This window comes from Cordyceps militaris, assembly GCF_000225605.1.
Source record: "Cordyceps militaris CM01 unplaced genomic scaffold CCM_S00001, whole genome shotgun sequence".
NCBI classification, from domain to species: Eukaryota; Fungi; Ascomycota; class Sordariomycetes; order Hypocreales; family Cordycipitaceae; genus Cordyceps; species Cordyceps militaris.
In genome coordinates, this window is record NW_006271969.1 from 3,470,960 (window position 1) to 3,494,328 (window position 23,369).

General features: G+C 55.5%; 6 protein-coding genes across 6 annotated transcripts; 2 read left to right on the forward strand and 4 right to left on the reverse strand.

Annotated features, from left to right (window-relative positions):
- Nucleotides 1-370: 370 nt before the first annotated feature.
- Nucleotides 371-2,264, reverse strand: CCM_01119 (uncharacterized protein; the record flags this gene model as incomplete). Its single annotated transcript, XM_006666276.1, has 4 exons — nucleotides 371-576; nucleotides 1,015-1,078; nucleotides 1,889-1,945; nucleotides 2,250-2,264. The coding sequence occupies 4 exons, from the start codon at nucleotides 2,262-2,264 to the stop codon at nucleotides 371-373; spliced, it is 342 nt and encodes a 113-aa protein (XP_006666339.1).
- Nucleotides 2,265-3,363: 1,099 nt separating this feature from the next.
- CCM_01120 (MFS phosphate transporter) lies at nucleotides 3,364-5,439 on the forward strand (the record flags this gene model as incomplete). Its single annotated transcript, XM_006666277.1, has 2 exons — nucleotides 3,364-3,900; nucleotides 3,958-5,439. 2 exons carry the CDS (start codon nucleotides 3,364-3,366, stop codon nucleotides 5,437-5,439), a joined length of 2,019 nt encoding a protein of 672 aa, XP_006666340.1.
- Nucleotides 5,440-6,082: 643 nt separating this feature from the next.
- On the reverse strand, nucleotides 6,083-10,917 carry CCM_01121 (C2H2 finger domain protein; the record flags this gene model as incomplete). The annotated part of the gene is made up of 2 exons (XM_006666278.1): nucleotides 6,083-10,374; nucleotides 10,422-10,917. The coding sequence occupies 2 exons, from the start codon at nucleotides 10,915-10,917 to the stop codon at nucleotides 6,083-6,085; spliced, it is 4,788 nt and encodes a 1,595-aa protein (XP_006666341.1).
- Nucleotides 10,918-13,063: 2,146 nt separating this feature from the next.
- CCM_01122 (uncharacterized protein) lies at nucleotides 13,064-13,830 on the forward strand (the record flags this gene model as incomplete). Its single annotated transcript, XM_006666279.1, is given in 4 exon segments — nucleotides 13,064-13,261; nucleotides 13,281-13,487; nucleotides 13,546-13,680; nucleotides 13,744-13,830. 4 exon segments carry the CDS (start codon nucleotides 13,064-13,066, stop codon nucleotides 13,828-13,830), a joined length of 627 nt encoding a protein of 208 aa, XP_006666342.1.
- A 5,412-nt stretch (nucleotides 13,831-19,242) lies between these two features.
- CCM_01123 (Glyoxalase/bleomycin resistance protein/dioxygenase) lies at nucleotides 19,243-20,261 on the reverse strand (the record flags this gene model as incomplete). Its single annotated transcript, XM_006666280.1, has 2 exons — nucleotides 19,243-20,015; nucleotides 20,084-20,261. The coding sequence occupies 2 exons, from the start codon at nucleotides 20,259-20,261 to the stop codon at nucleotides 19,243-19,245; spliced, it is 951 nt and encodes a 316-aa protein (XP_006666343.1).
- A 587-nt stretch (nucleotides 20,262-20,848) lies between these two features.
- On the reverse strand, nucleotides 20,849-22,885 carry CCM_01124 (uncharacterized protein; the record flags this gene model as incomplete). The annotated part of the gene is made up of 1 exon (XM_006666281.1): nucleotides 20,849-22,885. One exon carries the CDS (start codon nucleotides 22,883-22,885, stop codon nucleotides 20,849-20,851), a length of 2,037 nt encoding a protein of 678 aa, XP_006666344.1.
- Nucleotides 22,886-23,369: the final 484 nt, after the last annotated feature.

The following is a 23,369-nucleotide window of genomic DNA, read 5'->3' on the forward strand; positions in this document are numbered from 1 at the left end:
AGAGATGAACTAGTTACATATAAGATTTAGGTTTACTGAAGAGAAAATCTTGATTATATCAAGTATGGCAGTCTGGCTCGGTTACAGTATTCGTCTGATATCAAAAAGCAAAATGAAAGCGAATCATCTTTGATGGGCCGATTCGAGTGGCTGTTGTTTGTCAATACTGTAGTCTCTCGATTATATTGCCTCACGGCGCAAATAGCGAGCGCAACGTAACTCTACGCCCTACAGGCAAGCAACTCTACACGCACGCAACTCTACCTGCGAGCCAACTCTACCAGCAAGCAAACCTCCAAGAAGGCATTTACTTGTACTTGCGCTTCTTTGGGAGCGACTATAATTTCCCTACATTTAGAAAGCCACGAAACTAGAGTGCTCCAAAGCGCTCGTTTGGCTCTTGGCCAGCAGATGGCTCACCGTCGCGCACGTGGTGGAATGCGCGCGCCCGAGCGATGACATCAGGAATGACGACGGAAGCCTGAACGAACAAGCCGGCGAGAGCACACAGATGACGGCGACCAGTCATATTGTATGACGAACAAGCCGGCGCCACGGCCGCAGAGGGTTGCGGTCCTACGACCAGTTGACCAGCCGTGAGGTAGGACAATGACGGGCATTGTTGGGAACAAGCTGAAAGACGGGCTTGGCTTCGGCAGCGACGGAATCAATCAGCCCTCTATATGGCGCTCCTGTCGTTCGGGGGTTTGTCCTGTCAAAATCAGTGTCTAGGCCACATGGCAGGAAAAAAGGTTTACTAGTGCGGACAGCAGTGAGCGGAAGGCAGGCAGAGAGTTTAACTCGCGACCAAGATTGGAGAGGAAGGGTTTTTTTAGCGCGCTCGGTCGATCCGTGGACTGGGTAAAAGACCCGGGGAAGGCTGCATCGATTCTCTTATTGTCCGTTTCTTGCCAAAGAGACAAACGATTGTTGCGGGCGGGGAAAGTAGAGGGTGAGACAAGCACCGTGGGTTCGTCGTGGAATGATTCCCGAGTGAGACTGCCGGATGCGTACGGAGTACAGTGAGGTAGATGGCGTGTGAGATGGGCGGCGCCTGCGTGAGGGACGAGGCCGCATTCTGCCGTATTTGGTACCGCATGAACCGTGACACAGCAGAAGGAATTTATGCAGAGAAGGAAAAAGGCGCGCCACTTGTTGCCGGTTTGCCGTGAAATACAATATCGAGGATGCAATCGGCTGCGAGATGGCAGCAGGTCGGTCGACAGATTGGGATGCAATAGCATGGGCTGGTATGAATGTGGGCCTTGTCTCGAACGTTGCGGCGGGCGGCTTGCGTGGAAGAACAGGCGATTGATAAGGCAGTACATGCGTTAGAGGGAAGCTGACGAAGACGAGAGGCGACTGGGGCGTAAACCCTGGTATCGTGAGCAGTGAGGGCAATAGCTACGAAGTATACGGATACTCGCGCAAAAACTGGCAACACGCGCGGCGACTGGGGTTCGAGAGCCGGGGTCTATCTTTTGCGGGCGAGCCTCAGAGTAAAAGCGGCGCTAGGTGTGACCATGTTGGGGGTCGGTGGGCGTCGTGGACCCCTTGTCTCAGTGCCGGTGCAAGACCAGGGTCTGGCCATCTCACAGTCGCTGAGCGGGCTGAGCGGTCGAGGCACGATGCATGCAGCAGCGAGGTGCCAAGGGGCAAGCCCGCCCAGAGATGAGGAAGTGGATGGTGAGGTGCGACGTGGCGCTGCAGTCACGCGAGCAGTTTCCTTGCGAGGGTTTTCTGTCCGGTGAAGCATTCCCGGAGCATCAGAGAGGTGAAGGCGGCCCGAGCGACGGACGCGGCGGCGGACGCGACGGAGAGGACGACTCTAACTAGCTTGACAGCCTCGTTTCAACGACGCAGATTTCGGTGACTGAATTAAGCATACATGACCGGACGCAATGGCCAGCGCTGAGCGATCGACAGGGTTGAACTGGAAGAGACTCTGCCGCCTTAGCCGGCGACTGCGTGACAATTCGCCTTATGTGAGCCTCCTGTGATGCTGGGTATCCAATGAGCTTGCGTGGGGAAGACACGAGACACGAGGGCCGCGGACATTCGACAACAGCGGGCGAGGCAGGATATCCGTAGTACAGTTGGGTGACTTAATAAAACTAGTGCGTAGAATGTCTTGTTGATTTCCAAGGTTTGCGCTTGGTGGAGGATTGGAAAAGCCGAACGAAAGGGCCGCCGCCGGGCCGCCTGTGGATGATGCGTTTGTAGGGGCGCGGACTTGAAGCGTGAGAAACCCCGACGGCGGTCATGGCTTGGCTGACGATGGCCGGGGGTGCTTCTTGACTCGAGCGAATTGTTTCGTCACTACGGATATTTCTCGCAGTACGGAGTAGTGTCGTGTGCCCTCTGGCATCATAATTGCAGACGGGATGGGCTGAAGTCGTCAAGGACCTGGTGATGTGGACTTGGTGGAGGTTGGGAGGGAGGGGGAGATGGAGTTGGTGGGGCTCGTCATGGACAGCCTGTCATGACCAAGAGATCGAGAGCGTGGGCGATTGGCAGCTTCTGATTGGCTCCTTGCTTCAAGCTTTTTTTTCCCCCGGCTGCGGAAACGAGGGAAGAATCTCTGGCTGCTTTAACTACCTAGTCGTCCTCCAGGTACGTACATGGAGAAGTCGGGATGCCGTCTCTACCAGACTTTGCCATTAGCTGGCTCATTCTTCGGCTCATTATTCATCACCAGAGATCTTGGACCCTTTCTCTTTGTATTCCTTGATTTCTCCCTTTTTTTACTTTTCCTTTCTTTCCCATAGTTTTCCCCCAACATTTAGTGCCATAGTGACAAGCCCCTGCCGTCACTCGGACCGGGATTAGCGCCACTGCTAAAAGCAGCGCCACCTGTAAAAGCGGCGGCGCCACCAAAAAAAAATGAATTGCTTGCATACAGTTTTCCTCACCACCACCGAGTTATACTTCGCGTCCGTCTTCCAACTACTCTAGTCCTGCTAGTAAAGGCAAGGTTTTCTTCCTGATAGTATTCCCTATCTAGTTCCATATTTCCGTGTGGATTCCTCCTTCCAATATGGCTGCCCCAGGGTCCAAGCTTGCCATGCCTAAACTAAATATAACAAATGCCCTTCCGTCTTCCTCACCTTCCTCCCTCCTTCCCTTTCCTCCCAGAGCCTCTCTCATTCCTCCCAAGCACTACCAATTCAACAAGCCTTGTTGCTTTGGTTGTCTTTCTTCCTTTCCATCTTCCTTTCTCTCTTCCTCCTTGCCTCGGGATTCAATTCAACTCTACTTGATACCCTAACCCTCCCTGCTCCCGCTGCCAAGCACGCCCAGGAAACATCAACATCGCCAAGCCCAAGACATTGCCAAGCACAACCACGATTCACTCCCATCGCCATGGCTTCTGATGCCCCCGATCAGGTCGAGCCCACCCCTCGCCCTCATCATGAGCATCACCACCCCGTCATGGGCGAGGTCCCCGTCCCTCACGGCCCTACTGCCAGTGACAGTGGTGATGACTCCATGCTGGGCACAACCCCCGAAGAGCGTCGCATCTTTTCACATGTTGCGCGCCCAGACGACTCGTACACCCCCGAAGGTGTATACTGGGCCGATCTGCCCCTGGGAGAGCGCTTCAAGTTTGTCACGGCCGTCGACCGACAGGCTGCCAAGGAGGAGCTGGCCACCATTGGCCGCATGGCCAAGCAGGATCCCCTCTCTCCCCTTGGCTGGTACTTCCGCCACGCCGTGATCCCTGGTGCTGGTCTCGGTCTCGAGGGCTACGTCCTCTTCTCCATTGGTAACCTCGAGCCTCTCTTCAAACAAGTCTGGCCCGAGTGCTGGAGCAAGCACCAGGTCTGCAGCAAGAACTGGATCGCCTCGGTCACATATCTCGAGATTATCGGAATCATGGTTGGTCAGGTCTTTGTCGGTGTAAGTATCCCCCCCCCCCTCCCTCATCACAACCCCAACTAACCCTAGCTTTCACAGGTTATTGGTGACTGGATTGGTCGTCGCTGGGGTCTCATCCAGGACGCCATCATCATGTTCATCGGTCTGCTCATGCTCACTGCCTCTTGGGGTCTGACCCTCCAGGGCTGGATTATCTGCTACGCCTGGTCCCTCTTCTTCTACTCCCTCGGTGTTGGTGGCGAGTACCCCATCACCGCCACCTCTTCTCTCGAAAACGTCTCCTCCCACGGCCGCCTCTCCACCAGAGAGGACAGACTGCATCGTGGTCGCCGTGTCACCATGGCCTTCCTCATGCAGGGTTGGGGCCAATTCGTTAACCAGGTCCTGCTCATCATCCTCCTTGTCATCTTCAACTCGGGCTCCGGCGCCCCTCCCTACAGCCACAGCGCCGCCCAGTACGCCTTCCGCCTGTCCTTTGCCTTCCCTGCTATTGGCACTCTCTGGCTCGTCTACTACAGAACTTGGAAGATGCCTAACCCTTCCAAGCAGCTCGCCGCTGCCAAGGCTCGCACCTCTGTCACCGGCTACGATGTCACTGCTCTCAAGTATTGCTTCACCGAATTTGGCGGTCGTCTCATCGCCACGGCCGGTGCCTGGTTCTGCAATGACGTATTCTTTTACGGCAACAAGCTGTTCCAGGGTCAGTTCATCAGCGTCATCTCATCTAACCCCTCGAACCTCCTCACCACCTGGAGCTGGAACCTGGTCAATATTGTTGTCTCGCTCGCCGGATACTATGCCGCCTCTTTCCTCATCGACAACAAGATGTACGGCCGCAAGATGATGCAGCAGGTTGGCTTCTTCATGTGCTTCCTCATGTTTGTTATTCCCGCCTTCAAGTACGACTACTACACTAGCCCTGCCGGCATCCATGCTTTCCAGGCCATGTACTTCCTCTCCTCCTTCTTCAACCAGTTTGGCCCCAACTCGGTCACTTTCCTCGTCGCCGGCGAGGTCTTTCCCACCCCCATACGTGCCAGTGCCCACGGCTTCTCCGCCTGCATAGGCAAGGCTGGTGCCCTGCTCGCCTCGGTTCTCTACAACTACATCGACACGCCGACCAAGTTCATGGTCGTTCCCTGGTTCGGTCTCGCCGGTATGCTCCTGACCTACCTCTTCCTGCCCGATACCACTGGTCTCGACCTCAAGGAGCAGGAGCGTCGCTGGCGCTACATCCGCGACAACCGTAGCCACGAGTACCACGGCGTCGCCGTCAATCCCAAGCATCTTTCCGTATGGGAGCGCCTCATGGGCCTCGCCAAGACGTACGACCCCGAAAAGGACTGGAAGGCCAAGGTTGAAGACATGCGCAAGGAGTGGGAGGATGTCCAGGCCGCCCGTGGTCCCAAGGAGATGGAGAACAGCCATGCCGACCACGGCATGGGCGACGATGGCGAGTTCTCCCAGGAGATTCACGAGTACTTCAAGCGCTCTGCCCCTCCTGGCCTCAACAACCGTGGTGTCCTTGGTGAAAAGATCGCTCACGAGTCGGAAAAATAGAAGAGACGACTCTCGAGCGTTCTATTGACCCCCTTTACTTGATTTCGCGCGTTGGCTTTTTTCCCTCATATATGATGGACAAGTCCCCGATATGTTTGGTGCTTGTCTTATTTGTCACGGAGTGCATGAACAGGGTTCGCTTGGCGTTGGGCTGTTTTTAGAAGCGTACAATTATACCAATTCAACAAGACTTGTGCGTAACGACTGTGATTTCTGACTGTATAGTAAAGTATTCGTATCCTCTCTAGGTCGACCCCCAATGAGATCATCGCAGCTACGTGTAAATGGATGTGAAAGGTTGTGTTCAATAAACTTGATTATTCCGTACTATACAGAATACTGTCCCAGGAATCCAAAAAATCCTCAACCCCAAAGTGACACCTGCCACTACAAGCAAATATAGTATATCCCCAAATAAAACTTGGCCAAAAATCCAACTAGGAAAACAATGTTTCCAGGATCCAACTCGTGGTGGAAAAAAACGCCCTGCCCCCTATAAAAATCGCTATGTACAAAAAATAATACTCCACATCTTCCTCATCATCGTCAAGGAGACCATCTCTCATGAATGATACAAAACGCAAAATAGACTGTTATATGTTATACGCGGGCACTGTAACCCCGCTACACCTCCACCCCCCCTCTAGTTGAGATCCGAGTCAAAGGAGCCGCACGCAGACGGCGGTGGCAGAGGCACACCCATCGGCCGAGGCGCGTGCAGCTGCGTGTGCGCGTGCACGTGAATCAGGCCCGATCGACGCCCAGACGAGTCAAAGCTCCGCGCCGACGCCGCGCTGCCCGGCCGGGAGCCGTGGTCCGAGTACGGGCGGTAGCCATATGGCGCAGACGTAGCCGGAGCCGACGGACCGTGGTGCAGACGGCTGCCTTGTGTATTCTGGGAGCGCCCCGAGCCGACCGAGTAAGTTGGCGAGCCTGTGCGCGGGGGTGGTGGCGGCGGCATCGCGGCGTAGGTGCTGCCGCTGCCGCTGCGGCTCAGCTGCGTTTTGGCAAGCGTATCGGGGGCTACAAGTGCCGCAAGCACGCACTCATCGAGATGCTCGTAGAATTCCTGCGCGTACGGGTGGTAGGCGTTGCAGATGGAGCAGCGGCCCTGATTTTGCAGCGTATTGGGGTCCGCCACGGGGCGCGACATCATGGAAGCAGACATTTCGGTCGCGGCCGCCGCCGAGGGGGCGTCTTCGCCGTTTGTCTGAGGGCCGGTGCTCGTCTCGACACTGTGCACTGACGCGAGATGTCTCTTGAAGACGTCTGCGCGGCTAAACACGCTCTCGACATTGTTCTCACCCTTGGTCGGGCACAGAGGGCAAATGAGCGTGCCGCGGTAGTGCGTCAGCGCGTGGCGGTTCTTGTCGTACTTGCGCGCGAAGCCCTTGGTGTGGTACACGCATGAAGGGACGGGGCACTTTTCCGGTCGCTCGGCCTGATGCGTCAGCATGTGTGCGGCGAGGTCACGCAGCACACGTCCGCATTCCGGGTATGGGCACTTTTGCCCACCTGCCGGCTCATCTGGGGAATCGCCCGAGCCCGATCTGTTGGGAGTGCTCGATGCGGGCGCGCTTTCCATGTTGCCGGGGTTGCTGGGTTCCAAACTATCATCTTGGCCGTTGACGTCTTCCATCTCGTCGTCACTGTCCAGATCAACGAGCTGGCCATCAGAGGTAGCCCTTCCTTTGCCCTTGCCTTTGCCCTCGCTTTGCGCATCGGGGGCAACACAAACTTCTTGCATCCACTCCTTCAGGACAGACATAGACGGCCAGTCACTCGCAGACTTGCCATTGCGTGAGGGTGGGAAGTGGGCACGACGTAGATGCGCCGCGGCGTTGTAGTAAGCGCCGTAGCTCTTTTGGGCCATGCACGACTTGCAGGTGTTGAGAGGAACAGATGTCCAAGGCTGGTTAGGGTGCCTCCTGGGCGGTTCTCGGCAAACCCAGCGGCGAACCAATGCCGCGTGGCGTGCGTGCGTGTGGCGTCGCAGCTCGTGCTCGCCACGGAATCCTTCGGGGTAGTCATTGCAGTGAGTGCAGTACACTCGGCGTAGCGGTGGTCTCTGGTACGTGGGCTTAATATTGGGCGGCCCAGACGGAATGGCAACGGGTGCGCTGCTGTCACGGCGGGATGAGGTGACAGAGTGAGATGAGCCAGTGATTGATGGACGACGATCCAGGCGGTCGCCACGGGACGCTAGACCGCCATGAGAGGCGGTGCGGTTATCATGGTGTCTTGAGTATCCGTACCCCGCATCACTTCTGCTTATTTCGCTTCTTGGGCTGAGGGCCCTGCCGGGCGCATGAGGGGATGGGCCAGCTTTGCCAATCAGATTAGCCATGGACATTGGCGACCGGCCGTCGGGAGACACAACGCCGGTTGGCGATAGTGAGTTATGCTCCGTCGGCCCCGGTGATGAACGGCGCGAGGGGCCAGAGTGCTGTACAGAGTGCCATGTATGGTCGTTGATTCGTAATGAGCCGCCTTCGGAGCGGAGATATTCATGAACCTTGTTTGAACCAGCCTCAGAGTGGGCATACTCGCTGCGAACCGAAACTGAGCCATGGTCCCTCGAAAAGACACGCGACTTGAATTCAGAGCCTCCATTGCTGCCGCCGATTCTATAGGCAGAGTCAGTCTGCGAGCGAGAGAGTCCCGGCGTTATTGATTGTCTATGGCGGTCTTGACTATAGTCAGTGTATGTCCGTGAAGGATATTCACCATGATATGATGGTCTTCGCGAGACGTCGGATCGCTGGGGGCCTCTCTTTGGTTCTTCTCGATTCATGCCCATCGTCTTGGTCACTTGTTTTGTAGACTCGATGGAGTCCTCAAATGTAAAGGAGGAGAGTGCGAGCAAGAATTCTTCTGAGTTGGCAATACCCCTGCTCTTCCAGTCGCCATACGCAAGCGCCTTGGCCATCATGTCATATGCCGTGATGTCGTCATCATCCCAATCTTGTGAGACTCGATCAAACAGCATGGGGCCGAGATCGAAGAAGAGGTCAAGCAGAACGTCAAAGGTGCTGCGGATGTTGTCCCAGAATGCGAGGGCAAATGAGTGGTCATCCGCATTGACGGGATTCTCGAGCGAGGCCTTTGCGGCTCCGCCAAGAATTACGCCGGACAGATTAAACATGATGAGGGACGAAAACAGCGCAATCCACTGCTTCGGTGTCTTATCCTTGCCGTCTCTGCAGCTGGCCTCAAAGGCGCGGAGGAAGGTGGCCATACATGTCTCCACAACTTCGGCTTGGTCGTCTCGCACAGCGTCTTCGGGGAATGGTGGTCCGCGTCTCTCTGCGAAAGGTGCGCAGATGAAGGGGGTGTTCCCGGAGAGGCCGTAAAAGGTAACTTCGCGGAGGAGGTGCTTGGCGTGGTAGAGGGCAGGGCTGGTACGCTCCTCATCTCGTCGACTGGTCGAGAATCTACCGCTGGTGCCAATCAGGTGAATGATGTTATAAGGTTGTTGGGTTCTCAGGTTCATGTAGAGAAGTGTGCAAAGAATGGCAGGTGGGGGGGTAAAAATATTCCAAGCGTTGGTGGCAACGATCTGCTCTATAATATTCTTCTCATGGCTCAGATCGCCCATACGCCAAAAGGAGTCATTGAAATCAGTCATGTCGCGAATGCCAATGCGAATGTTGTCAGGGAAGCGCAAAACGGATCGGAGGTAATCATCAACGTCACGACGAAGCTTGCGGACAGCCTCCTGTCGAATGGGGCCAGACAACAGAGTGCCATGTCTAGAAGGTCGCTCGCCAATGGGGGATCCTGGCACCAGGCTTTTGGCGACAGACGCAACAGTGCCTCTGTAGGTGTCGACGCGGTGCCAGTGCGAGTCGTCGTCTCGTAGAGGAGCAATGCACTTGCAAGAACCGGCTTCTTGACCAGTACAGCGAAAGCAGGGCTCCTCAAGATGTTGCTTCGATTCTGACTTGATATGTACGGGCCCGTTGCTGACTTCCTGTTTGAAGACTCTGTCGGATTCGTGGATTGGTTGGAGGCGAGCAGAAATTGCGCTGCCGGTAGGATCCAGAGCGGAAAATGGGGGCAAAGAGTCCTGGCCACTGAACGAGGTTTGAGCGTCAGAGTGACCGCGATCAGAAAGGCCACGTTCCAGGGCACGGATGCGAAGTCGGGGTGATGATGGAGCCTCAGAGTGGAAGGAGGAGCCTGCAAGGGTATCGAGACGGGGTAAGTGGCTGGGTTGGGTTGGTGGCTGTAACTGGGGTGCCGACATGTAGCCGTGGTGCTGAAGGCCCTGATCAGAGGGCAGGTCAAGCTGTCTGATGGGTGGCAAGGCATCGTGATGCGCAGATTCGCGACGCGAGTCTATGTGCATGGACTCGTGCCGAGGCTCTTGTTCCGATGGACGTAACCGTGGGGAGTGGTGAGGTTCTGAAGGCGGAAAGTAGCGGTTGTGGTTGACTTCGCCGTATGCGGTGCCGTCGGGGTTAGGCGAAAGAGTGGTGCCGGTCAAAGTTGGAGACTTGGGGCGCATAAAGGCGTGGGGTTGAATGCCATCGTGGTCCATACCATCGGCGCGTGCGTAGTCTCTCTCGATGGGTTCGCGCTGCTCAGGTGGCGTGCGAGGCTGCTGAACAGGATCCATCTCGGGTTTGCCAGGGTACTGCATAGTGCGGCGGGCATTGATTTCGTCTTGATCCTGGAGTCGCTCTTCACCGGGGACTAAGTGAGTGCGCGTGTGCGCCTGTAGCTCCTCCTTGGTAGCAAAACCATACACATAATGACGACAGCCACGCAGGGGGCACTTGAGGGTTCGCGGAAGTTCGTCGAGGCTCTTGCCGCCAGCAATAATGCTGGCAAAAACGGGATCCTGCTTGGTCAGGTTACGAGAAAGCCACGGTCGGAAGCTGGCAGGGGCACTGGCGGAAGAGGCTCTGAGTTGCTGGTTGGCATCAATGCCTGCGAAGCGTTAGAAATGCAATGGGCAGAGATGGAATTCGCAGTACCTTTGAGCATGCAGGCAGCCTCGAGACACTCGCACATGTATTGCAGCATGCGGCACTCATCTAGAGAAGAAAGAACAGGGACACTGCGAGATATGTCTATAGACAGAGTCAGCAAATTTGGAACTAGTTGGGACGTTAAACAAGTAGTACCATGCGAGTCGACGACAGATTGAAGGACGTCACGTTTGTGCTTGAGCATTTCGGCCTCATACTCTGGATCGAGGAAGGATTTGTGGTTCATGGGAACTGGTTCGAAGAGTTTGGAGAGGTCGAGGCGAGAGAAGTCTTGGCTGGAGTTGTAGATGGGCATCTTGCCGCCTGATTTTTTTACGGGCTCCATGTTGATCGAGTCTGAGCCGTGAGAGCCGTTGATATAACTTGAGCGATGATCGGTGTAATGTCTGTAAGAAGACCACTCGCCGCCGCCAGGAGTATCACTGTAGCGGGCTTTGAGCGGCGGCGAGAAGCTGCGTGGACCGGCGGTCACGGTGTTCATCGTCTCATGAGTTCGATGTGGAAACCGAGAGCATCCTTGGTGGTACGGGCTGGGGAGTATTAAGCGGGCATCAAGACTGTCGACGGTGGATTGCGCCGTCTATTAGAGAAGCAATTCTTTAGGAGCAAAGTTCTGCAAGAATTCGTGGCGGGCAAGAAATGAGGCGTCAAGATGAGGATAGCACTCAAACGGCGGGTTCAGGTTGCGCGACGGCGGGTAGCGAGTGCGGAGCTTTTGGAGGCGGACGAATTGCAGGAGGTGTGATACAACAGGAGCGAGTTGGGAGTACTGAATGGTGCGCCGGCCAGGGGAATCGAGGATTGGGCGATGCGCGGTAGGAAAAGGCGTGGACTTTGGGAGCTGGATGGAGTGAAAAGAAGAGGATGAGGTATTGAGATGTTCACAATAGGAAGCGCCGCCTGCGAGAGATGGAAGGATTTGGGATTTGCTGGGGATGGGGGGTCCTGAAGTTGGGGGGGGGGGGTGGAGGAGGGCATAAAGTGGTCGTTCAGTCCACGGGAGTGCGGGAAGCTGGGGTGGGACAGTGAAAGGGCCAGGCGAGTTAGCGGGAAAAAAGAGTCAGTTACAGGGGGAAGGTGCTCAGGCACTGCGCTATCCGCGCTAGAAGGTGCCTGCACGCTTCTGAGGGAACTGCCTAAAAGGAATGCCCCGTACAGTGCGGAAACGGGACGCCTTCATCTACCCACGATCATCTAGGTATGTACCCACGGTCCATGGAACAATCAATGGAAAGAGTGACAACACTGACAAGTCGAGAGGCAAGTGACGGCACTGACAGGTTTGATTCCAGTCAACGACCACGACAATCGAAGGTCCCTGCCTACCTGCAACAACATCGTATGGCACCGGCAGCATTGCAGACGATAACCCGACCCCCCCTCAACCACAAACTGAGGCGAGCGAGACACGGCCCATCAGCATATCTTGTGTAATGCTCGCTGCCCGCTGCTCGCCGAGCCGGCCAGCCAGCCAGCCCCAGCCAGCCAGCCCCAGCACCCACCGCAGCGCAGTGGACACACAAGTCTCGGCAGCAGCGAACAAGCTGCAAAAGGCCCTGTTTGGTGGGACACCTGGTCGAGGGGGCGGAGAACGGGGCCTTTAGCCCTGGCTGGATAAGAGAGACGCAGTTCCAGCATGAAGCAGTGTGTCTGATTACCAGTACCAGCTGGGTGGTTGGAGCGCGACTGGACAAGACAGTGCAGAGGGGCAACTTGAAAGCGAAATCGTTTGGGTGACACTCAACGAATCACCAGAGAAGACGGAGGCGAGTTATTACGGGGACGTCGACTCGAGTGCCATGGTTGAATGGTAGACTACGAAGAGGCTGACTGTTGTCGCACACAATCTCGTCATCTGCGCACGGCCAGGCCTACTCGTATGTATGTACTCCTTCTCCTCCTCCTGATCGATAACACGGTATCGAATCCGTTCTGACACGCAGAGGCGGTGGTCACCCAGTGTCTGCTGACACAGGCAACGGGCTGGCATGCATGGCTTTTTGGGAGACAAAGGACACTACGGCCAAGCTAGGTAGGAGGCTGCGAGACTGCAGCCAAGTGAAAACCTGCCGACTGTGAGACACACCCAGATGTGCTTGGGTGTGGTCGGCATCTGGGGCTTCCTTCCCTCAGGCCTCCTAGGCCTCGCTCGCTTGCATTGGCCATGACCACAATCCCGACAACCCACGCCGACCAGGGAGCCTCGACCTGCAAGTGGCCAAAGCAGTGACGAGCAACTAACTAACTAACTAACTAACTAACTAACTAACTAACTAACTAACTAACTAACTACCTAACTAACAAGAACGTGCAAAGGGCTGCTACAAAGGCCTAGCTAAATAAGGGGCTCCACCGTCAGCCCTGGCTGGGCATGGGGCATGCTGCTGCTTTGCTGCCGGCACATGGCGCCTTAGCTGAGCGAGTTTTAGTTATTGCCTTCTCTCTTAGGCCTATTGCATCTTCTGGTACGTACAGGGAGGGGGTCCTGTTATTAGGAGGGCGTGCCTCCGGATGGTGCGACTGTGCAAGTTTGCCAGTGCAGCAGAGCATTGGAAGACACGAATTGCAGCGGAATGAAGATGAGTAGACGAAATGCAGTGTCGCACTGTCTCAGCAAGCAATTCCCAATGCCGCTAGCCAACATAACTAGGGCCGCGCCACGAAGTCATCCTCACAATCTGGCCGGGCAGTTCTTGTCAGCGCCATCGTGCCCTGGACTAATCTGGGTGGCCCGGCCGCCATCAGACGGGCTAGTCCACAGATTCTCCAAGACTCCTGACTGGGCAAGTCGCCGCCAAGCTGAAGCCGCCATGATTCGTCTCTTGGTTCTTTTTGGCTAACTAGTTACCAACAGACGACTGGGAGAGGCCGGACTACCAGACTACCGACTACCGACTACCGGACTACCAGACTGCCAGACTGCCAGACTGCCAGACTACCGGACTACCAGACGACCAGACTACCAGACTACCAGACTACCAGACTACCAGACTACCACTAGTTACCAAAATACCAGACTACCAGACGACCAGACTACTAACTATTAACGTAGTTAGCATCGACCACTGCCAGAAAAGGAGCCTGTCTTGCTACTCCCCACATGCTATAGCCTTTTTACCATATCCTTCGGCTTGGGGGCAGAAAGTTGCTGGCCTGGGGACCTGGGGTACAGAAGCCGAACTGTATTGATTTACACCAGGGCCTGGGCGTCCAAATGGGCAATAAAATGAGGAGTCGCTCCCCAGTGCTTCTCCAATGCCGACAAGGCGAGGCACCACCACCACCCTTCCACTTATAAGCTAACTAGCTAGGTAGTTACTTGTCGGCCGATCCTAACCTACATAGTCCTGGTGCTAACGTAACAGAGGGAACATGGTACGGCACTCAACTATGAGCTGATTTTTCTAGTCCCATGGGCAACTAATGAAATGGCAGCGGCAGTCGCAAGCTCGTGTCGTGTACAAATTATCACGCAACGGTTTCGATGTCTCTCATTGCAAATTGCACTGTCCATCTGCTCGGGGCGCCGCACGCCAGGAAATGTTCCCACTCATGCCTCCCTTGAGTCCATTTGCAGCCGTTCTGGCCATGTGCCCAGCCTCGCCTTGTCGGCCGCCTCGCTTCCTCAGAAGCAATGTATGTCGTGTGTGGCACACCCAGACGGGCGCCTGTGCGACCTGGATCCGAGGCGGTCCAGCTGGGCTGCAACTCTGAGTGGGCAGTGAGAGCCTCGCCTGACAAGCACGCTGTAACACCAAGACGCCATCCCAATTCTGCTGGTTTATGCACTGTACGAGTACCACATGGCAGCAAGTCTTTCTTTCCTTCGCACGGCCGTTGTGGTGTGGCAATTGCAACGTGGCTGCGGCCCGACTCAGCAAGACCTCGTTCTATACACGTCTCGTACAAATGACATTTTATACTCTTCAATATCGCATACATATGGTATAGGGTACGCTGGTACTGATACTGTGTTACGGGAACCCTTGAGCCCCAGATCTTGGCTGGGCTGGTCGTTTCCGGCCGAGGCGTCAAACAGGTCAGTTCGGCCGACGCAAGCCTCACGGTGCAACAAAGGAAGAGGGAGGGGGAGAGCATCCAGCAGGGTCCGGTGCGCGGAGACGAAGGTGGTGGCTCGATTTGGACATTCGTGAATCGAGACTGCATCGCCGCTCTCGCATCGTTTCCGCCCTGCTGAAACTAAGGACAGCCTCAGACGACGGATAGGGCTAACTAGATGCAACGGCGATTGAATGCGAGAGAGGATGTTTGGAGAAGCGCCGCCCGCTTCAGCTGAGCCAGCCTTGGTCAGCGCGGCCCCCTTGGCAAGGAGTTGGGGACATTGGACATTGGCTACGGGCGGCCAGGACGGATTGTTGGGGATTTCGCAGAATGATAAGGGATTTGAGGGATGAGGGAATGCGTGTTCGTTAACAGGTCAAACTACTGTATGAACGGGCAGTGCACAGGGCCCGAGCAGTGATTGAACAACGGAAGATGCCGAGTCGCAGCAAACGGTCGAGGGTAAGACAAGCCGCAAAACAGAGACAGAACAAGAAGGACTGGCCCGAGCTTCTGAGTACCTTGATGGACACTTCTTGGCTGCAGGCATGCAAGCTCAAACGACGATATTTACCGACTAGTGGTATTGAATCGCGATCTGTAACAACCTATCCGTCGTCAGCCTGGTCAAGGTGTGCTGTACCCAGCAGGCTACAGTACCTACATACATAGGTATGTATCAGTGGCAGCACATCTTTGAACAAGATTCAGCCTCTCGTGGACGCAGAGATCTCATGGAGGCTTTAGGCCTTGGTCTGCAAGTCTCTGTGTTGGTGTCTCACATCCCATTGCTTCGGTTGCATTGCAAGCGGGTTCGCCCTACCACTGCAACCACAAACGGCCAGAGCGCCCAAAAGCGGAGGGCGAGACGGAGAGGGCCCGGGGGGTGTGGCGAGCCGGCGAGGTGTAGGAATTGCAATACAAGTGTGTTCCGCCGGGGCTCCGTCCCGCCCCGTTGCGCTGGCCGACTCGTATCTTTTGAAGTTGATGAAGGGCCTGGTATGTATTGCAAGTAATTTGTACATACTCCGTACTGTAGCGATGCTTTCTCATTGCTGTTGAAGAAATGGCAGCCCTGCGCAGATGAAGGAGCACATCTACAGAGGACTAGCAATCAATCCCTTGAAGCTGCAAAAGTACGAACGTTCTCTTCTGGTACGGAAAAGAGACGGATATGCACTTTGCTGTCGTCTCGGTAGTTGATGGGATAAAAATAAAACACTGGGCGGGAAAAACGTGGGCATTCCCCCACACGAACTAGGTGATGATGGTAGTTAATAATAACATTGGATGTTATGGATTTTTTATTTGATCATGATAGCTGCAGGAGAGCAGCGCATGAGGACTTGTCGAGTGGGCGGCGCTTCAGAGTGCTTCAGCGGTCCCCGGCCGCTCATGCACACCCCTAAAACCGGCAGGGCTGCCAGCTAGGGGGGGGAGGGCTTTTGCAGCATGCATCAACGAGACGCTGTCCATCTTGGCTCTATTTTCTATTATGAAGTAATTGCCGAGTGTATTACAGGTTGGCTAGTTCTTGTTGACGATTCTTGGTGATGAATTGATTGGCCATGGAGCAACGACTCGCGTCTACGGATATTCGTTTTGCAATGCATGTAGTTTATGTTTTGAAACGACGCCTTCTACTTGCCCTGTCTTGGCAAGGCAAATGATAGAATGTGATGAAAAGAAAGACGAATGATATAAAATACAACTCGCACGTTTTTTCTTACGACTATCTGTTTTCCATCTCGGCTTAATAAGAAACATGCCAGTATCCCCCCTCAGCTTTGTGCGCGCAAGGCAAAACACCCCCTCCAGTAGAACCCAAATCATTTCCACAAGTGAGCAAAAATACAAGACATGAAAAATACAATAAAAACACAAAAAAAAAAAAATAAAAAAAAAAGGGGAGAGGGTGGGTGTCAGCCCCATGAAACGGCGCTCGCCTCGCTCTTTTGGTTCACAAAGTGGCTGCCTGGAATTTGATGACTGGCAAGGGAAAAGAAGAAGAAAAAAAAAAAAAGGAATACCCGTAATCTATTCCTGCGGTTATACCAAGCCACGATGTAACTCGCCCCAATGGACCTTGACCCCCCGCTTCTTCCTCTTTTCCAGTCTGGAACACATGGCGGCAGTCGCACGTTGTCAAATCTATGCAGTTGTGTAATGCCGGGTTGACCCCCCCCCCTCCCTCTCCTCCCCTTTTGACAGATGGGCAGATATTCATTCAACTACTGGTGCAGGGAACATGGCTGTAACTTTTTTGTCTTGTTCGCGCGGGGGAAACTCGATCCGTTTTCCCACCTGATACAAGATTGCCCGCCCCGTACCAGGCGCAAGTTCCTTGTCTCCCAGAAGCTTGGAACAAGTGTTCAGTGCCACAAGTTGTCGCTATGTACTTCTTGGGGGATGGGGGGGGGGGGCGTACAACTCGCCTCACGCTAGCCAAGGGGGGGGGGGCGTGTCTGCATACGGCCACAGTGCCAATCTACTTTTTTCCACACTGCGTCAGCTTCCCACTTGCGACGAGGCGAAAGCTCTCTCTCTCGGGGCGAGTCAACTCACCGAGTCTCACTTCTCTCTCTCTCTCTGGTACTTTGAGGTACGGCCACTGTATCCAACGATGCAAAGACCCAGTTTGATAGATGCACATGGGGCTTACTCGGACTTTGTTTCACTGCGCAACACACGCCGCACGCACCACCTCGCACGTTGCTTGTCTCTCCCCATTTTCAGGCTTCTCCAAGGACGGACGACTTGAGGGCAAACAAGACCCCTTCTTGTTCAACGACTACTTGCCACTGGAAAGAGAAAGAAAAAAAACCACTCTGCATCTCAACAGCGGGAAAGCCGCTCCCCCCGTCCCCCCGCTTCCTTTCCCTGATGGCGGTGGGTACAAGACTGCACAATCGCCCGGCAAGGCGATGGGCGGATAGCGGTCTACCGGTGGGAAAAGCCACTATTCACAATCAACACGATAAGTGAAAAAAAAAATGGCCCCTATTTGGCTGCTGGCTCCTCGCAGCTGCGCCTCCTCCTGATTCTCTTCTTATTGCATATTTCTTTTATAGTTTTGCGCAGCCACTGCCATCACATGGGCCTCGCACCCATCAATGGCAACGTGCCCACGACCACCCATACCAGTATGAATTAAGTAGTTACCCTACAAGCAGCCCCATCTGACACCGGGGTTGCAGTCTTTCAACACAAAGAGCAACAAGACGCAAAACCGTCCAGTGATGGCGCAGTACCGCAAGGTGTGGCGCACCTTCTCCATCTCTCTACCTGCCTAATTCAGCCAAGGTTGGTGGCCCTTTACCACGCAGCCTGGTCTCACGAATGCCCACGAGGTTGCAGGCGTAGCAGCCCAGAATAGTTATATACTACATAGATGAAAGCACTGTCGATACCCTTGACATACCTAGGTAGTCAGAGGGGAACCAAGGACAGGCCGGTAATATGCTTCTCTGCCCAGCTCCTGCATGTGTTCTGTGGTGGAGCAAAGCGTCCATAGGCCCATTTTTTCAGGGACCAGTTCTTCTCTCCTCCATCACTCTGACATTGTTCGTCTTCCATCTTCCTGCTTCGCGCTTCCTGTCATCTACAAACGTGCTCATCCAATGTGTTATCCAATGTGCTCATCTAGCGTCCAGAAGTGGCCGTCAGGGGGCTAGAATCGTCGGAAGCGCCTCCCCTTAAAACAGTCGCGAGAGCCTCGTTTTGCGCTCGCCCACTTCGCTTCCTCGTCCGCCATCGGGTCCATCCTCACACGCTCATCTCTGTTGGAAGAATCGCACGTTTCCATCATGACAATCTTTGAGCGTCTCCAGACGGAAAATGCTCTCTCTAGACCATGTCCCACGTAATCACTTCCTCACGCACCCGACGAGCTACTGCAAGCCTTATTCAAGAAAAGCCACGCCGCGCTTCTTCAAGGATTTATTGCACAAGAGGCAGAAATTCGAGCTGCGAAGCAGCCATGGAAGCTCTCGGCTAAGCAGCATGCCGCTTACAGAGCACAACTAAGCAACGTCTGCTTTATCAAACCAACATACTCTCATAGAACGGAGATCAGTATAAGCGGGCATCTTTGGAAAGTGGAAGAGGTGAGCACAGCTGTCGTGCAGTGGATACAATATAAAATATCTTGAAATTCTTCAGAGGCTCATGTTAATATATTCTGGTGACTTGGCAGATACTGCGAAGACGTCAAAGTCGAAAACTGACAATCTGGTTGAAGATGACCTCGTGTGCAACAGAGGATTGAGGTCATCGACTTGATGGTCTCGCTTTGCGATAAGAAAGAGACAGTCAAACGCGATGGCATCCAGCACAGTGTCAAAATTTGCCCGCCAGTCAAGAACCGAGTTACCGCAGTCGAACGCTGAGCACAGCTCTGATCCTTTCCCTCTGCTCATGCACGGCGCACAACGCCCAGCACTTGCCAAGCCCGGACAACTCTTCTAGAATGCCAGCCACAAAACGCCAAACAGTTCTCATCTTACCCTGATAGGAAGCTCATCTGTGTGCTCTCGTCATTCGTTTGCCAAAGGAATTTATCCACATCCCCCACCAAGCGCTCGGCCAAGCTGGTCGGCGGAGGACCGACATCATACCTCAAACATGGGTTGGCGCTCCGGTGTTGGTTGCCGTCCACGACAATGGATAGGGTTTGGTGCTTGGACATGTGAGAGCCCGCAAGAGCCATCCTATACTCGAACCCTTGTCCCCTCCACCACCAGCCCTAGTCCTGCGGCTGAATTTCCAGAATATTGCCATCTGGATCCTGCGCATAGATGAAGCGCCGATTCATCTCATTCAGCACGGCCTCAATCGCCCTCTGCTCCCCAGGCGGCACCTGCCTGTACACGTCGGGCGCGAAGCCCTGGGAGATGGCCAGCGGTCCCGTGGTCGGGGTGTCCTCGCCGACGCGCTTAAGGAGGCGGACGCCTTGTTCCTCGAGGCGGGCCTGGGCGGCGACGACGTCGGGCACGACGACGCCGAGGTGGCCGACGGCGTTGGTGTGCTCGCTGGGGGACGCGATGCCGCGGCGCGGCACGTCGAGGAAGAGCATCTCGACGAGTGCCCTGCGCGTTGTTCTTGTCGCGCAGCAGCTCGCGCGCCCGTCTGGTAGCCGCGTGCCGTTGCGCCCGCCGTGCGCGTGGCCCAGGTACGCCACCGACAGCCGCGGCGTGGCGCGCACCGTGATTATGTGCCGCAGCCCGAGCGCTGCCTGGTAAAAGGCGAGGCTCGCCGTCAGGTTGCGCACGTTGAGCGACACGTGGTTGATGAAGTAGCCCGTCGTCGCGGCGTCGGCAGCCGCGTCGCTGCCAAGGTCAATTGGCGGCGCGCCTTGCCGCGGGATGTGCGTGGCGCAGCCGAGGACGAAGGGGAGCTGGGCTAAGGTGAAGAGACTGTTGAACTTCATTGTGAAGGTGTAGGCGTGAGTGTAAGTGTGAGTATAAGTGTGAGTGTCAGTGCGGTGCAGGTTTCCCTCGTTTTGCCTGTCTTGCAGGGCTGTTGACTTGATCCAGATTCTCCAAAAGACGAGATGCCTGTAGTTTATATATCCATCACTTTCATACCATCTGCCGAAAGTCTTTCCTCACTCCGTCGGGCTGGGCTGTCACGGCCCAAGAGACCCTCGTCGCTTCGCGCTGTTCCTGTCCAGCGCGCGAGGCTCGTGGTTGACGCAACTCCCCCAAGGCGAGCAACGGCCATTCCCCGAAGCGATGGGTAAATGTGCCGATCCGCCTCGCCCATGTTGTCGTCGTCAGGTATTGGCGCCGCAGCCTTGTTTGGCGGCGGGGCGGCCAGAGTCCATTTGGCTCAAGTCCGAAATATCGCTGACTAGCCCGCCTCGGCTTGTTTTTCTTTCTCGCAGCGCGAGAGCGAGGCGAGCGCGAAGGCGAGAGGGAACATGGACGAAGCGAGCCTAGGAATCTTGTGGCTATGGCGGTCAAGTCAGCCTGGCAACCAGCTTTGTCGTCACGTTGGAGGAGGGGGTCTGTCTGTCTCAGGATGCCAGGGCCTCGCACTAGCCAGTTACTACTTTCTAGTTATTGATTCTTTGCAAGTTGCCAGCCGACCCAGCATGGCTTGAGATGCGGCGCAAGTCTCTCCGAGCTTTACAGCTATAGAACCAGTCGTAAGCTTGTAAGCACACTTCCTCGCGCTGGACCAAGGGGTAAAGCAACTCGAGTCTTGGGGTCATTGCACTGGGCATGTAAAAAAATAAATTAGAAAAACATGTATTAAGAAATGTGAGCTATCAAAAAATCCCACGATAGTGAGGAAAAAAACTAGCTACAATGTATGTTGCTCAAGATTACGTATTCAACGACATGTTTCTAGCTCAGAATAGGATTCGGGTTTCTGGCCTCTCTCCACTCGCCATCGACGCTGGCGTAGGCGGCGGCAAAGTCGTTGCCAAACTGCTTGTGCTGGCAGTAGCGGGCCTTGACCTCGAAAAAGATTTGCGCCTCAAACTCGCCCTGGCGGGCATCCACGTCTCGGCGCGCGCAGATGATGGCCTCGTCAAAGAAGCGCAGGTGCGCAAAGCTGGCCTCGGAGCACAGACAGCTGCGCACGTCGTCGTCGCACAGAGCCAGGCAGTCGTTCTTGGTCTTGTCCGATTTGGTGCAGATTTCCTTGGCATCCGGGGTGGCGGGAGCCGTGCTGGTCGCCGGGCAAACGCAGGCCGGGGCGTCGGATGGACCGACGGAGCTGCCGGGACGGCTGCTCGAGTTCTGAGCAGGGTTGGCAGAGTTCTGGGCAGGGTTGGCAGCATCCTGGGAAGGCTTGCCAGCGTTCTGAGCAGGCTTGCCAGCGTTCTGAGCAGGCTTGCTGGAGTCCTGAGCAGGCTTGCCGAAGTCCTGAGCAGGACTGCTGGAGTCCTGAGCAGGCTTGCCGGAGTCCTGGGCAGGGTTGGCAGAGTTCTGGGCAGGGTTGGCAGAGTTCTGAGCAGGGTTGCCAGCGTTCTGAGCAGGGTTGCCAGCGTTCTGAGCAGGGTTGCTGGAGTCCTGGGCAGGCTTGCTGGAGTCCTGAGCAAGGTTGGCAGCAATCGGCTTGATAGTACCAACAGGGGCGGAAGCACCAGCCTCCGAGCCGCCGCTAGGGCCCTTGATAATCTCAGTACCGTCGGGGCAGATGATCTCATTGGAAGAGGGGCCCTTGCTACCGCCGGTGCTCTGCTTCGCAGGAAGCAGCTCCTTGTTGCTGGCGTTATCGGGAGCGGCGACGACGGGGGCGGCGGTATCAACACGCTGCTTGGCCTGCTCTGCCAGCATCTCGTTCTTGCCGGCATCGGCCATGGCGTCCTTGACCTTGTCAAACTGGGCGCCATTCTCGAGCTTCATGACGGGCTCGGTCTTGTCGATGCCGGTATTCTCAAAGTCAATGGCAAAGTTGCCGCCGGCATCCACCTTGGGCGAGCAGTCCACAATGATCCACATGATGAGCACGACGCAGCGCTGGCCGTCAATGACAACCGTGTGCTCTTCCACGGGGCCGCTGACGGTGCCGGGCGCGGCAACGACAGAGGTGGCGGGCAGGACATTGATCGAGGTCGTGGTGGACGAGGTGGAGCTGGAAGTCGTCGTGATGGTGAGGAAGGTAGAGGTCGGTTGGGTAGTGTTGCGGAAGGGAGCAGACGTGCTGACAGGAGTGGTTGGTCTAATGGACGCGGTGTTGGTCTCATTTGCGGAAGGCAGGTTCACGACGACAATAAAGACGGGCACTTTGACTTGGCCGGCCAGAGGATCCGTGACGGCGACGGGGGCGGTGTCGTTGTGTCCGACCTCGGTGGGTGCTGGCGTGAACTTGCCAGCCCCTTGCGTCTTGGGCACAGGGAGATGGGCCGACTCATAGTATATCCTGGGGTCAACAACACCCACATGCTGGTTCAAGTTCTGGCCGCCCTCGGGCACGGGCATCCTGTTGTTGAGCTCCTCGGTGAAAGCCTCAAAGCTCAGGGGCACCTCGGAGCGCTTGCAGTACTTGTCGCCGACCTCGTTGTAGTACTGGGTCCAATGCTCCCGCTGCGTCGCAGGCTGCAGGCCGTTTTGCACCTTGCACTCGGAGCAGGCGACGGCGTCGACGAGAAACGAGCTGCCGACGCCGCAGAGACAGTCGCGCTGGGCGATGCGCTGGGCGGCCGTGGTGGCGACCTGGGGGCAGAACTTGACGCGCGTCCGGAGCTGCGAGGCGCACGGCCATATGAGGCCGTCGACGGCCGAGTCGACCTTGTGGCAGGCGTCAAACTTCCACTGGCCGTCAATGTCGGCAATCTCTTTGATGACGGGAATGCCGACAATGTTGAGCGGTGCTTCGGCCAGGACGTGGCTGCCGAGTGAGACGGCGCCGATGGCGGCGACAGAAACTCTCATGGTAGCTGATTTGATTATGCAAGAGGGCGAGAAGAATAACTAGACGAGGCGAAGTGCTTCGGAAGTAGCAAAACAGGATATGATGGACTGTAAGCGAGCGTGTGATGATTTGATAGCAAAGGATTAAAGTAAAGGGGAGTAAAGGAGAGTAAAGAGGGAAGAGTTATTAGTCCATGTCGACAAGAAACAAGAGAAATGGCTACAAGAGTCATCTTGAGGTCTTTATAGGATAGTAGTCGAGCAGTTTGGTAGTGTCGGGTGTCTTCAACCTCTTACTCGGACCAGCCGCGATGCACGACTCGTAAGGCCCGCACACAACGCGTACTGCCGGTGTATATGAATGACCCGGGGCAATGCAGACTTGGCACGCCTTGAGCTAGTCAGGTACAGTGCCCGTTCTTGAGGATTCCATCATGCAATTTGTGACAAGCACAGCCGCCTGTTGGACCGGCGGTTTGTAATTGTGGAAAATAGGCTCCGCCGT